This window comes from Panthera leo, chromosome D3, assembly GCF_018350215.1.
Source record: "Panthera leo isolate Ple1 chromosome D3, P.leo_Ple1_pat1.1, whole genome shotgun sequence".
In the NCBI taxonomy this organism is placed as follows: domain Eukaryota; kingdom Metazoa; phylum Chordata; class Mammalia; order Carnivora; family Felidae; genus Panthera; species Panthera leo.
In genome coordinates, this window is record NC_056690.1 from 16,359,238 (window position 1) to 16,371,453 (window position 12,216).

General features: G+C 46.5%; 1 protein-coding gene across 1 annotated transcript; it reads right to left on the bottom strand.

Moving 5' to 3' along the window:
* Positions 1-3,856: 3,856 nt before the first annotated feature.
* On the bottom strand, positions 3,857-11,782 carry PLA2G1B (phospholipase A2 group IB). The gene is made up of 4 exons (XM_042910270.1): positions 11,725-11,782; positions 7,515-7,674; positions 6,875-7,002; positions 3,857-4,063 (listed from the first exon to the last, which is right to left on the bottom strand). Exons 1-4 carry the CDS (start codon positions 11,756-11,758, stop codon positions 3,939-3,941), a joined length of 447 nt encoding a protein of 148 aa, XP_042766204.1. The 5' UTR covers positions 11,759-11,782; the 3' UTR covers positions 3,857-3,938.
* Between the last annotated feature and the right edge of the window lie 434 nt (positions 11,783-12,216).

The window sequence follows — 12,216 nt, forward strand, 5'->3', positions numbered from 1 at the left end:
TTCTACAAGGTCCTGCCAAGTGATAATGTAAGGGAGCTGATCAGGATGGCCCGTCTTAGGCCAAGAGATGATACCCCTGACTCGGTGGATGGTAGGGAGGTAGAAGATTCCCTCTGGCGGCCATCCGACATTGAAAGCTGGCCACTCGCTAGAACAAAAAACCTGCCACCGACGCTTTCGGACTTCCACACTGAGGTTGTTAGCTCTTCCCCTGACATCCTTAAAGTGATCAGTAGAGGAGTAGTCTGAGTCTGTCCCATAACGTCCGTCCAGTAAGTCCACAGAACAAAACAGAGAAACACAGAAACAGACAAACAGAGGGCCCCTAGAAAGTCTTCCAACTCTGTGGAAGCAAAACTGAAAGCTAGACGACGGCCTCACACCGACTGGCGGGAGTGACCCGCCTCGTCTCAGATCTTTGAGGGGAATCCACGTCCCTCCAGAAGGGAGTATCGGAACGTCTTCCGAAACTCCCGGCCCGTGGTCCTCCCATGTGTCCACTTAGACCGCACCGGGCACTACCAGAATTTCAGAAATGAGCTCACACAGAAGAGACAGGGAACGAACAGTCACTAACCGTGGCCAGTCAGGCTCTCTGGGTCGGGGGCCCCTCGGGGGTCTTGGGGACCCCGGATGAGCCCCCAAATGTTATGCCCAGAATTCGTGATCCCCAAAGACCACCAGGGAGCCGAGTCCGATGCAAAAGCTAAGAGCCTTTATTTGAGCTAGCTCGAGCTCAATCCCCTACCTGCACCGACGCAGCGATGAGATGCCAGAGAGAGAGCACGAGTTTCAAAAAGCACAAAGGTTTTATAGGGATCTAGGGACAGTTGGTGGGGGTAATGGTCATGCCCTTAGCCGATTGGCTGGGGAAGGTTCAGAGTCCCGATGCGCAGGTTGCCGGGCATGGTTTGAACGGGAAGTTTGAAGGGGTGAGCGGGAAGTTACTCAAGGAGGCGTGGTCTGAAGTTTGAGCGGGAATTTCTTTCTGCAGTTTTCCTGGAAAGGGGGCCATGTCGGGGACAGTCACTCAAGATGGAGGACACAGAACAAAATGGAGTCAGCCAGCCTAGGTCCTCTCTTTCACTCACCTCTCTCTTAAATAATAGAATTTATTAAGCACACTATATCCCAAGCGCTATGCGAAATATCTTATAACACATTTGCTTACTAAGAGTTAACCCCACAAGAAGTGCTTGGCCATGCATAAGAATCAGTCTTCAGTGAATGTCAGACTTTTCCTGAGAGGATCGCTTTAAGGACCATTAGGAAATTCAACACTCCTCTAAGCAGGGTGACCAACTGTCCCATATCGCCCAGTATTGAGGGGGTTTCCTGGGATGCAGGACTTTCAGTGCTAAAACCAGGATGAGTCAGTTACTCCACTCCTAGGAATAGCAGAGGTTGCCAGCAAATATAAAAGTTGATTTCGGATACATTATCCTTGTTGAAATTCAAGATGGGTGCTCTGAGATCCAGATTTTTTAATTTTTGATGTCACAAAACATAAATTCTAGTTCATGAAGAAAAAAAAAAAAAGAAACTCGTCCAAGAAAGGAGAGTGGGTTTTTTATTAGAAAAGGAATTATAGCATGGAATCGAAACTCTTAGTATATAGACAGACTTGGATTTCCATCCCTGTTTTGCTGCTTACTAGTTATGTGAATTTGGGCAAGTGGTTAATCTTCAATATCTTTATAAATCAGGATGCTAGTAGCTATCTCATTAGGTTGTTAATGAAAACTTAAAAAGGTAGTGATGCATCTGAAGCTCATAGCCCAGTACCGGAGGCACGTATGGTAAGCAGTTATCAGCTGCTATCAATAGGCTAAACCTTGGTCTCCTATTTGAGTACTCCTTTAACTAGACTCCCATGGATCTTCTCCAGAGCCACATTTCCTTCGTGTGTGTCTGTCTTTCAAAAAGAATTTACAGAAGCCAAGTCTGGCTTGATACAATAACGTCTTTCTAAAGAAAATAAAGAGTATTCTTCCATTTGCTTCCCCTTGGGAAAATAGTATTTATGAACAGTAACTATACAATAAGCATTTCTGTAGGAAGCATTTTACAAGGCATTGACTCACCCAATTCCCACAACCCTCTGATCTGCACACTATTATTTCTTTTGAAAGAGGAGGATCCTGAAGCTCGGAGATTTCATGTAACTAGCCCAAGGTCACCTGGCATGACCAGGCCAGTAATCAAATCCCGTCCATCCAGTTCTGAACCCTCTTTCTTTAATGCTCTAGAAACCCAATGGGGTAACTGCGCAACTGTACTTCGGGAGGGAAGGAGGGCAAGGCTCAAGAAACTTCTTGAGGTGACCCCAACAAGGTCCTGGAAAAATGAACAGGCAAGCACCAGGCGGGAAAAGGGGGAGCATTTCAAATGGAGGTAACAAAGGCAAAAGCAGGGAGGTCAGAACTGCAAATCCCTCCACCTTTTTCCCCCCTCTTGAGAGCGGGGGTTGGGGATTCAAGTGCGGACTTCGGGTGCAAAAACCCTTGGTTCGCCCAATATCCACTCGCCTCTCTCCTCGCCCCAGTTTGGCTCCCTGCACCCCAACTTCCCGGCCCCCTCGTCCCTTTCCGGGATAAAAGCCCGGAGGAGCTACGGACCGGAAACTGGCAGGGAGGCTGGGGGAGGAGGGGCGTGTGTGGGGCCGAGAGACACAGACCTGGACGCGCAAGGCAGGGAGGTGGGACCCAACGTCATACCCACGTGAGTTCGCTCTTTTTTCACCCTCGGCCCGCCCACTGTCCTTCCGGCCGTATTGTGACCCTGGAGAGCAACGCACCTAAGACCCAGGAAGCGGCGCACGGGGCCGTCGCCCGCCACCTCACCCGCACGCCGGCTGGAGCAACCGTTACTAACCACTGCGACTGCGCCTGCGCTGGCCCCGGCTGACGCTCGAGGAAGCCAGGCCAGAGCCTGGGAGGTGCGGAGGTAGGCCGGGGGTTGGGCCTCTTTTCACCAATATAAAGAGAGGAACGGGGAACCACGTGTCCACAAGATACCAATCATATTTCCTACTCTGAAATCCCTCCGGGGGGGGGGCGGGGGGGGGGCGGGAAAAGTGGGTTTGGTGCAGGATCACGTGATCTGAAAAGGTAAATAGAGCCACGTGGTTTTTCCTGGACTGCTGCAAACCTTGGCGCCAAGACGTACCCTCGTTGAACAATTACTTAATGAACGTGTGTGACGTGCTAAGCACTGTGATGATACTGCGGCTGCTGAGATATAATCGCTACTTCAGAACGCTCCCAATTAAGTTTGTTTATGTATTCATTTATTTTTTTTTAATTTATTTTGAGAGAGAAAGAGCTCGCGCAGGATTGCGGGAGAGGCAGAGAGAGAGAGAGCGAGAGCCCCAGCAGACTCTGCACTGTGATCGAGGAGCCCGATGTGGGGCTCCAACCCTTGAATGGCGAGATCATGACCTGAGCGGAAACAAATCAAGAATTTAACGCTTAACCACCTGGGCCACCCAGGTGCCCCTTATGTATTCATTTCAGTCTCAGCCACTGTACTAGTGTTTCCCGTATTACATTTCCTTTAATGAGTACCCATCAGATGCTCATGAAAAGATTGCTAAAGGAATTTGTTTTCTCTCTCCCTCAGCCCTTGGGGTAATGAAAAAGAGGTAGGTTTTTACCTACGAGGATAGATTATATATTTTGATCTGGCAATAATCAGTGGCTAATCATTATTCAGGTCTTAACGGTGTTCACTTCCTAGAAATATCCCTGTCATTCAACGTCCAAGGCTAAAACTAATGATGCTTACAAAGAACTAGGAAGAGACTTAGTCATGTTGCATAGACAGAGGATAAAACAATATGCAAACGTGAGGCTTTTCAACAAAGTGCTTTATTGGAGGACACAGGGTAAAGTGAAGGGCATGAGGTGGGTGGAGATGATGCTCTCCAGAGGTGACACTCAATTCTTACAGTACTTCTTGGTGTCCAGGTTCTTGTGCTCCTTGTTATATGGGGCCTTTGAAAAGCAGATGGCAGCATTGCGGTCACAGTTGCAGATGAAGGCCTCACAGGGTTTGTTTTCATCTGGAAAAGAGCAAGAGGAGAGGACTGAGCCAAGGTAGATCCTGCTTTGTCCAGTCTGGAGGGAAGGAAGAATTAACTGGAATAAATAATGGCCATTACATTCATACAAATTTGGGTTTGATAGATTAAGCAAATAAAAATACCAGAATTTCAGAAAAACAAAAAAAAATTGCAATGTTTGGAATGTAGAATAAAAAATGTTCATTGTCTATCTGAAAGTCAAATTTAATTGGACAACATGTGTTTACTCTGGCAATCCTAGGTGTGATCGATGCTGTTAGGAAAGTCCTATCTGTTTCACATCCCTAAATGAGCTCTTATAACCCACAGAGCTATAGATCTTTGATAACATAGGCAAGCAATTTATAAACAATATGGAAAACACTAAAACATATACTCGAAGCAGCAAAGTATTGTGCATATAAACTTAGTGAAGTTTAGCAAGCAAATTTCTCTACTTTAAAACACATTTAAAAAATTACAGAACAGGGGCACCTGGGTGGCTCAGTTGGTTAAGCGTCCGACTTCAGCTCAGGTCAATGATCTCACGGTTTGTGAGTTTGAGCCCCGAGTCAGGCTCTGTGCTGACAGCTCAGAACCTGGAGCCTGCTTTGGATTTTGTCTCCTTCTCTCTCTACCCCTCCCCACTTATACTCTGCCTCTCAAAAATAAATGAATGTAGAAAATTTTTTTAAATAAAAATAAAAATTGCAGAACATTCTTACAGTAGAATATTATACAGATATTTAAAACAATTAAGTACACCTATATGTGGAAATGTTTCCAAGATATTTTATTAAAGGAAAATGAAGGGCAATGCATCTAACTAGTTATCTTGGGTAGCAGGATTATAGGCACCTTCCACTTTCCATGATATATTTCTGTAGAGTTTGAAATTACACTACTTTGGCCTTGTTTATTTTTATAGCCAAAAGAAACAACAATGATAACTTTTAAAATGCATTTCAAATTTGTTATCTATAATTTAATTATGTACTTCTGCTTACGTTCAATAATCTTATTAAAGTTTTGTTCCTCTCTGATCCTTTTTTTTTTTTAAGAGAGAGAGAGAGAGAGAGAGGGTGAGTGGGGGAGAGGGGCAGAGGTCATGATCCCAGGGTCATGGGACTGAGCCCCGCTTTGGGCTCTGCACTGAGCATGGAGCCTGCTTAAGATTCTTTTTCTCCCCCTCTGCCCCTCTCTCCTATTTGCATTCTCTCTCTAAAAAAAAAATAATAAGTAAATTAAAAAAATAAAAGGGAAGGCTGCACAGAGAAAGCAACATTTGAAGTCCTGGAATGAGACTTCACATGGGAAGTGTTTCATGCAGAAGGAACAAAGGACTTGAGGTGGGCACGTGCCTAGCTATGATTAAAACGATAAAAACGTTATTCCAAGGATAAGCACAAATGAACACAGAGCTATGAAATCATTTATTCCTTAAGATGGTGGGATTCCTGGGGCGCTTGAGTGACTCCATCGGTTAAGCATCTGATGCTTGATTTCGGCTCAGGTCATGATCTCAAGTTGCTGCATCAGATCAGGCTCTGTGCTGACAGCATGCTTGGGATCCACCCCCCCCCCCCAAATAAACAAATAAATAAATAAACTTTAACAGTGCTTTAAAAAAGATGGCGGGATTCCTGGTAACTTTTTTCTTGGCCCTCTGGATTTGAGTTACAGTTATTCCAATGATGTATGTACAGTTTTGGAAAGTGGGACCCGTCTGTGAGTGCATAGAAAAGAGTAGTGAAAATCCAGAATGCTAGCCTAGCATGACAATACTATTCACCTCTGAACTGTCTGCCCTTCAGAACCACCTTCATAAAGGAACACATTTCACCTTGAGCTGTGCATAACTTAGTGGTTAAGACCAGAACCTTTGAAATCAGAAACAACTGAGTTCAAATGCTGGCCCTACCACTTACAAGCTCTGTGATTTTGGGCAAGTAGCTATTTTTGAGCCTCAGCTTCCTCACCTGTAAAATGGGATTAATAAAACATATATATGCTCAGCGTACTCCCTGGGATGTAAGAAGAAACTAATAAATGGTAGTTCTAAGCTCCTTTCACGAAATAACGAAGCTATATAGCATGGCAGTTAAGAACAGAGACCTTGGAGCCATATAAACCTGTTCAAAACCAGACACCCCAGGGTGTCTGGGTGGCTCAGTTGGTTAAGCATCTGACTCTTCATTTTGGCTCAGGTCATGAATTTACAATTTGTGACATGGAGCCCCTATAGGCTCCTTGTAGGACTCCGTGCTGGCAGTGCAGAACCTACTTGGGATTCTCTCTCTCCCTCTCTCTCTGCCCCTCTCCCGCATTCTGTCTCTCTCTCTGTCTCTCAAAAACAAAAACAAAAACCCTCAGAAAAACCCAAGTGGGGCGCCTGGGTGGCTCAGTCGGTTAAGTGTCTGACTTCGACTTCTGCTCAGGTCATGATCTCGTGGTTCATGAGTCCGAGCCTGCAACAGGCTCTGTGCTGACAGCTCAGAGTCTGGAGCCTGCTTAGGATTCTATGTCTACCTCCCTCTCTGCCCCTCCTCTGCTCACACTCTGTCTCTCTCAAAAATAAAATAAACATTAATTTAAAAATTTCAAAAGTTCTGAAACTGCTAAAAAAAAAAAAAAAAAGAAAAAGTCCCAAACAGTGGGTGCCCAGTTTCCTCATCTGTCAAACAAGTATAATAATAATACCTATCTCATAGGATTGTTGCCAGGATTAAAGGAGACACAGCTTGGCACCAAGGCGATCAATAAATGGTGGATATCATTACTATTATTTCTTCCACAAAGGAGTTAACCTACCGCTGCAGGTGATCTCAGATCCAGAGCATGAGTATGAGTAGGTTTTGGTGTAGGGGTTGTCCAGGAGGAATTTACAGCTGTCCAGTTTCTTGGCTTGTGAGTAGCAGTGGTCGTGTGTCTGGCAACACCTAAAGAGTGGGGGAAGGACAGAGCTCAGGCAGGGGCAGGGCAGCAGGGCAGGCTCATCAAGGGGAATGATTTAGCTGACATGCTCCGGAAGATATTTATCCTGTGGCTTGAAAAATGTAAGTCCTTTTATCGTGTTTATTGAAGGCGATTTAAAAATGGGTTGCAGGAATATCGTACAATCACGTATGTGTTCTGAAGATGCAGTGAGAGTCTTAACCACTGCTGGAAGAGGACAGTCCAATCGACGCTGTGGTGTTTTGTGATGCAATATTCTGCCACTAGAGGGCAGCAGCATCCACTATTGCTTGACATCAACCTTCCGCCTTTGCTCCTAACCGAGAGCACTGGATTCAGGGGCCTCTTGGAGCATTTTTGTTTATACAAGAGTTTAAAATATGTTACCCTTAGCAAATATGCAAATCCATTTTCTGTGCCTCCTCGTGAGATCCTTGGCTTGTGCCCTCCCCCCACCGCACGGGCACTCCCCTCTCCCTGCCGATCAATCACTCACTTGTCCAGTTCATCCACAGGCGTGCCGGATCCACCCAGGCCACAGTAGCAGCCGTAGTCGCTGTAATCCCTCACGGGGTCACTCTCGGGGATCGTACACTTGATCATGTTGCGGAACTGCCACACTGCCCGCGGGCTGACGCCCCCCTCAGCAGCACCCACTGCAAGAAAACACAGCCAGAGTTTAAATCCATTCTGACTGGCTCTGCCAGCGCCCAGGGGCCCCACTGCCTCCTGCCTGCTCTCTGGCCCCACGCTGCCTTTCACCCCTCCAGCTGCCTCCTCGGAAGAGAGCTGGACACAGAAACCTGGTAATGTAAATGAGGATTTTTTCTTTTTATAAAGCTTTTTAAAGATATTTTTTATAGAGGGGCGCCTGGGTGGCTCAGTCGGTTAAGCGTCCGACTTCAGCTCAGGTCACGATCTGACAGACCGTGAGTTCGAGCCCCGTGTCTGGCTCTGGGCTGATGGCTCAGAGTCTGGAGCCTGCTTCCGGTTCTGTGTCTCCCTCTCTGTCTGCCCCTCCCCCGTTCTGCTCTGTCTCTCTCTGTCTCAAAAATAAACGTAAAAAAAAAAAAAAAAAATATTTTTTATCGAGATAAAATTCACATAACAAAATTCACCATTTAAACACTTAAAATGGACATTTCATGGGCACCTGGGTGGCTCAGTCAGTTGAGTGTCAGACTTGGACTTAGGTCATGATCTCAGGGTTCGTGGGTTCGAGCCCTGCACTGGAATAGCTGCTGTCAGTGCAGCGCCGGCTTCTGATCCTCTGTCGCCCCCCCCCCCCCCCACCGCCCCCCCCGCCTTTCTCCCCTCTCAAGCGCGCTTGTGCACTCTCAAAAATAAATAAAAAATAGTTTTAAAAATGTACATTTCTGTGGTTTTTAGTATATTCACAGAGTTGTGGAACCATCACCACTAAATCTAGAACATTTTCATCACCCCCAAAAGAACATCCTGTTCCCATTAGCATTCCTTCCCCTTTTCCCCTCTCCCCTCTGGCAACCAGTAAACTCTATGGATTTTCCTATTATGAACACTTCATGTAAATGGAATCATACAACATAATTTTTTTTAAGTTTACCAGTCCTTTTTTAAAAAAGTTTATTTATTTTGAGAGAGATAGAGCATGAGAGCAGAGGAGAGACAGACAGAGGGAGAAAGAGAATCCCAAGCAGGCTCTGCACTATCAACACATAGCCCGGAAGCCGGGCTTGAACTCACAAACTGTGAGATCATAATCTGAGCCGAAACCAAGAGTCTGATACTTAACCTATGGAGCCACCCAGGCACCCCTAGCACAATGTTTTTGATGTTCATCCACATTATAACATATATCAATACTTCATTCCTTTTATAGTTGAATAGTATTCCACTGTGTGGAGAGACCGCATTTATCACTTGATAGACATTTGGGTTGTTTATACTTTTTGGTTCTCATGAATAGTGCTGCTATTACCAGTTGTGCACTAGTTTTTGTGTAAACATATGTTTTCTATGAGGTCCCCATTATTTATCCAGCAAATATTTATTGAGCACCAATTATGGGCCAGTCACTGCTGTAGGAACTGAAATACATCAGTGAGCAAATAGAAAATCTGTAACCTCATTGAGTTTATAAAGCTCAATGCTTTTGAGTTTATAAAGCTCCCTAGTAGGGTAGAAAAACAGTAAGCAATAAATGAAATAAATAAGGAAATCGGATCCTTTGTTAGAGCTCCAGGCTCTGAGCATGGTAAGGGGAATCTAAAATGGGTTAGGTGGGAGGGGCGCCCGGGTGGCTCAGTGGGTTAAGTGTCCCACTTCAGCTCAGGTCATGATCTTGCAGTGTGTGGGTTCAAGCCCCGTGTCGGACTCTGTGCTGACAGCTCAGATCCTGGAGCCTGCTTCAGATTCTGTGCCTTCTCCTCTCTCTGCCCCTCCCATGCTCTGTCTCTCAATAATAAATAAACATTTTTAAAAATTTTTTTAATTAAGAAAAAAATAAAATGGGTTAGTTGGGAGGCGCCTGGGTGGTTCAGTCCATTAAGCATCCGACTCTTGACTTCAGCTCAGGTCATGATCTCACGGTTGCTGAATTTCAGCCCCATGCTGGGCTCTGTGCTGACAGCACTGAGCCTGCTTGGGATTCTCTCTCTGTCCCTCCCCCATTCATGTGCATGTGCATGCTTGCTCTCTCTTTCTCTCTCAAAATAAATAAACTTTAAAAAAAGGATGGGTTAGGTGGGGATGTGGCGGGGTTGAGATGGGGCAGGAGCATAAAGAGGCCTGTGTGGCCTTCCATCCTCAACAGGACAAGCTCTCTTCTGCCTCAAGGCCCACACACCTGCCATTCCCTCTGACTGGCACACTTTGTCATCTTTTTTTTTTTTTTTTCAAATGTTTATTTATTTTTGAGAGAGAGACAGAGACAGTGCGGTAGGGGGAAAGACAGAAGGAGGGAGACACAGAATCTGAAGCAGGCTCCAGGCTCTGAGCTGTCAGCACAGAGCCCGATGTGGGGCTGGAACCCACAAACTGGGAGATTATGATCCCAGCGGAAGTCGGATGCTTAACCAAGCTACCCAGTCGCCTTGACCTGTCATCTTTTCAAAAGGCTGGAGGATCTTGTTTTAAATGCCACCTCTTCTTTCTTGACCACCTAAGCCAAGTGGCTCCTCTGCTACCATTTTTCTTTATGTTGTTTGCTTCACAGTACCTATAGCAGTCTGTATCTGTCATTTATTTATGCCTCCCTCTCACTGGACCATAAAGTCAAGGACAGGCCTCAGGGCTTTTGTACCCCAGGGTCTGACACATAGTAGGTGCTCAATAAGTATCTATTAAATAAGTTTTTAAAAAGTCTTCTTGTAGCTGAGTGCCTGCCCAAACCAGGCACAAGGCTTGGCACAGCAGACTCAGGAGGCAGGACCCCTTCACATTTTCAGGGCCAGCCCCTGTGAGATTTGGGGCCCTGAAGAGGGCGCTACATGATTTTGGGGTCCCATTCACGTGGCCACCAGTATCATCTTTTTGCCCCATGCCTTGCCCTTTCTTCCCTTGATCTGCCGTGCGCACTGGAGCCACTCCATATGCTTATACCCCAGGGCAAAGGGAGGGTGGCAGCTGGTCACGCTCCCCTGTGAGCAGCCTCCACACTGGCAGCAGACAGACAGGAGTGGCCTGGCTACCTTGGCCCATCTCCAGACCCCCCTCCCCGCCCCCCCGCCTGCTTCCCTGTTTTCTCAGTCTCTGATCCAGCCAGCTCTGCTCTTTGCACAGGCCAGACCTACACAAAGCTAATTTTCATGTGTGTGCCTGTGTGTGTGTGTGTGGCGGGAGGGGAGGGGAACGCGTCCATCTAGAAGTCCTCAGTCTCAACCCAGAGCCTGATACCTTGGAGGCTCTGATATATCAGTGTTGAATGGATGAATGAGGTGGGATTTGAATTCCAATATATCTGATTCCATGGATTCATTCAATAAATGGCGCAAACAGCTCTATCATTGCTCTCATGGAGCTCATACTTCAATATGGGTAGAGGATAAAAAAGGAGGGGCACCTGGGTGGCTCAGTCGGTTAAGTGTCCGGCTCTTGATGTCAGCTCAGGTCTTTTTTTTTTTTAATATTTATTTTATTTGTGTGTGTGTGTGAGAGAGAGAGAGAGACACAGAGTGCCAGTGGGGGAGGGGCAGAGAGAGAGGGAGGCACAGAATCCAAAACAAAGCAGGGTCCAGGCTCTGAGCTGTCAGCACAGAGCCCAATGCGGGGCTTGAACCCACGCACTGTGAGATCATGACCTGAGCCAAAGTCAGATGCTTAACCAACTGAGCCCCCTAGGAGCCCCTCAGCTCAGGTCTTGATCTCAGGGTTGTGAGTTCAAGCCCCGTGTTGGTAGAGTTTACTGAAAAAAAAAAAAATTAAAGCTTTAAGAAAAGGGAATGCATCAACAAGAAACAAGATACAAATTGCAGGCAAATGTAGGTGCTGGGAAGACCCCAGGCCAAGGCAATATGGTAGAGGGCAGGTAGGCCCTTCTGAGGAGGGTCATCTGAATTTGGACCTGGAGGATGGAAAGGTGCCAACTGTGGGGGAATTTGTTATGGGAGCTGTTAAGCCCCATAGAGAGCCCCGAAAAAAGCCTCCAAGGCTGGCCAGCCTTGTGACCTGTGACCCCCATTCCAGAGAAGTGAGATCTTAGCGCTGAGCTGAGGAGACTCACCTACCTGTAAGCAGAGCAGCCAGCACAAGGAATTTCATCCTGTTAAGTTGCCGAGCAAGAGAAAGGACTAAAGCCACCTACTGCCTCTCTCTTTATACCCATACCATGTCTCCAAGATAAGGCTGTGGTGTTTGCTTTGCTCCCAACCTGCTCTGAATTGGCCTTGAACCTGTCTGTTGCAGGAATAACCTTTACCGACGAGCAAGCCCTGCCAGCAAGGGATCATTGGAAAAAGGGGGATATGTGTGGGTCATCGGCATCTTTTAATGGAAGGGATTATTTCTGGAATTTGTATGGCTCAGAATCTTGACCCTCCCCCACCCCTTTGCACTCAGCCCAATTCTATCATTGCCTGCATGTCTTATGGGTCTGAGCTGTGGGTCTCAGTGAATAGTTCCATCAATCATGCATTTAACAGATGAGCAAATGGGTTCAGAGAGGTGAAGTAACTTGCCTGAGGTCACACAGCCATCTAAGGGCGGGGAGCAGGGGCCCA